General features: G+C 29.6%; 1 protein-coding gene across 1 annotated transcript; it reads right to left on the reverse strand.

Annotated features, from left to right (window-relative positions):
- Positions 1–422: 422 nt before the first annotated feature.
- Phum_PHUM360570 (uncharacterized protein) lies at positions 423–1,700 on the reverse strand (the record flags this gene model as incomplete). Its single annotated transcript, XM_002427990.1, has 3 exons — positions 423–476; positions 611–789; positions 1,652–1,700. 3 exons carry the CDS (start codon positions 1,698–1,700, stop codon positions 423–425), a joined length of 282 nt encoding a protein of 93 aa, XP_002428035.1.
- Positions 1,701–2,911: the final 1,211 nt, after the last annotated feature.

A 2,911-nucleotide genomic window follows, 5' to 3' on the forward strand; every position in this document is an offset into this window, starting at 1 on the left:
CAATTTTTTTTTGTATAACGGTCGCAAACCTTATTAACAGCAAAAAACGATGATGACAATAATATTTTTTTCGGAGTTTAAACGTTTGAAAGTTTTTTTTTTAAACAAAATTAAAATTCGAGTTTGGATTAAAATGAAAAAAATTTTTTTTTTTTTTTTGGAAAAAAGGATTTCCGGTTTTTTTTTTATTATACTGCCTCTGGAATAATTTTTTTTTTTTGAATAAACAACCCTCCCACCCCCTCGGGAAAAATATTTCATTAACAAAAATTTATAATTATTGACGTCATCAATTTTAATTTTTTTTAATGGGCAGATAAAATTATTAAAAAAAAAAAAAAAAAAAAAACGAATTGATTTTGTTTGAAATTTTTTAAAATTTTATTTTAATAAAAAAATCTCAAATGTTGGCAACACTTTTTCTATTCTTTTGGTGGCAAAAAGACAACCGGAAGTGAATGGAAACAAACTGAAACCTTCAAATTAAGAGTTTTACCAAAGTCTCGAAGTCTCTATCTCGATTCTCTTACCGTTCCCATCCACCCTTCCCCTCTCCACCTTCTTCCTTCCTTTCCCTCCCAATCCCCTCCCGTTTCCGGATAAAAATTACGTACCTGTGTAATATTTTAAGTATGAAATTAGAGATTTCTTGAAAATCAACGACTCCCGTTCTGACGAGTAAATGAAAATCATTTTTACAGGATGTTTTATTTTGTGCAAAATCAAACGTTAATGCACCCGTCGTGAGTAATGGAATGTTCCAGAATCGAACCATACGAGCAACGGCAGCTGGAAAAAACAAAAACAAAAAAACACAATTACAATTTTTTTTTTTTTTAAATTCTTTGAAGGACGTTACAAACAAAAAAAAAATCTTTTTCGAAAAAAAGATGAAGAAAGATGAAGAAGAAAAAAAAAGATGGCGAAGGATTTAAAATTAAACGACTGGAAAAAAAATAATAAAAAAAGAAAGAAAAAAGATAATTTATATCTTTATTAATAAAAAAAAAAAGAGGAAGAAGGAGAAGGAAAAGATAAAACTGTCGAGAAAATAAAAAAACAAAAGGAAAAAAAATAAAGTAGAGGGATGATTAAAGAAGGGAGGGAGGGGGATGCGGAAAGTGTTAAAAATTTGATTTATTGCATCCCTTAAAAAACAAACAAACAAACCGCGTTTGGGTTACAAACAAAAAATAAAAAATAAATCAATTAATTTATTAATTAAAATTTTTATTCGAAAACAAACAACAAACAAAAAAATTATACAAAAATTTTGTAAGAAAAAATGCTGGAAAAATGAAATCCCTGGAAAAAAAATCTTTAAAATGTTTTAATTGATAGAGAAAACAATTCACAACAAAAACAACAATTTCGTCATCGTAATCATCGACAACAACAACAACAATAACCGAAATTTTTTTTTTTGTTTCAGTTTTTTCCAGTACGCAAAGAATTTTAAAAATAAATAAAAAACAGAAGGGAATAAAAAAAACGTTGTCAATGTATATACAAATGAAAAGAAAAGATAAGAAAAAAAAACCGGAAAAAATAATGAAACAAACGAAACAAACAAACGGGGGGGGGGTGGAGGGAAACATCAAATTTCAAAAGTTTCTATCGATGTCTGTCGTCGGTTTAAAAAAAATCCTACGGAGAAAATTTTTCTGATTTTTTTTTCTCTCCAAAATACTCCTTCCCATTCTTCCCGTGAATTTTTCCTGAAAAAAGGTTTCGAAAAAGGTTTTGTCCAAAACATAACTGGAGAAAAATTTATATGTAAACTAACGTAACCGTTTTTTTAATTCGATTTGTAAACATTGAAAATTTATTCGAATGGATAAACTTCCATACGTAATCAAAAAAAAAAAAATTTTTGTTTGTTATTCCCGAATTTAAATATGACGTCATTTTCAGTTAGACTCTTTATTAATACGAGTGTTACGTCATCATCATCCGTTACAAATTTTTACACGCAATCGACGTAATTGTTTCTTCTTTTTCTGATGATGACGACGACGGTTTTGTTTTTGAACAATCCGCGTGCGAGATGAACAACTGGAAAAAAAATCACCATGGTTGATTTCCGGTTTCCGGTTTCATAGAATTATTTTCTTTTTTTTTTTGATTGCTTATATCCGGTCACGTGTTTGTGTCCTTTACCGTCTCATTCCTTTTCCGATTGTTTGTTCGATGCTCAAACAGTGAAAAACGTCACTGTTCGAGTTCCAGATGAGTTTTCATTGTTATGTTTTTGTTTTGCCGTTTCCGTTTTCCTCCTTCCATCTTTTCTCCAGACGCACACACACACGCACATACACACACTCTTTCACATCAGATTTATTTCCTTATTATTAATTTCTATTCTTTGTCGTCCAGTCGGTGGAATGAAAAATTATTTTCTCATTACAATAACTGTTTACTCTTCCTAATAATTCATTCATTCATTCATTCATTCCTAATTCTGTTTCGTATTTCCGAATTTGTAAATTTCTAAAAAAATTTTTCCAAGATATTTGTTTAAATTTCCACGAACAAGTTTCTTAATTAATTTTCCTTCTGGCATGATAACATACTTTTTTTTCTCTCTCTCTCTCTCTCTCTCTCATTGATTATTCTATGAATGATTTCGGAATATTTTTCAATTTTCCAATGACGTCAGCTTAAAACTTATCTGCGGTTGTTAACATTTTCTTCGACTTTCTCCATTTCCCATCCCCCCCCCACTTTGAGTTCTTGTGGAAAACTTTTAACTTTGCAACCTGATTTCCTTATTTCTTTTTCATATTTATTATCTCTTTAACTACTCTAAGGGGGGAGGGGAGGTAGGGATTAAAGAAAAAATAAAATAAATCCCCCCCCCCGAAATATTCTATATTTTATTATTATTATTATTTTTTTTTTTGGAACATTC

Source organism: Pediculus humanus, genomic scaffold, assembly GCF_000006295.1.
Source record: "Pediculus humanus corporis 1103172107775 genomic scaffold, whole genome shotgun sequence".
Taxonomy (NCBI): Eukaryota; Metazoa; Arthropoda; class Insecta; order Psocodea; family Pediculidae; genus Pediculus; species Pediculus humanus.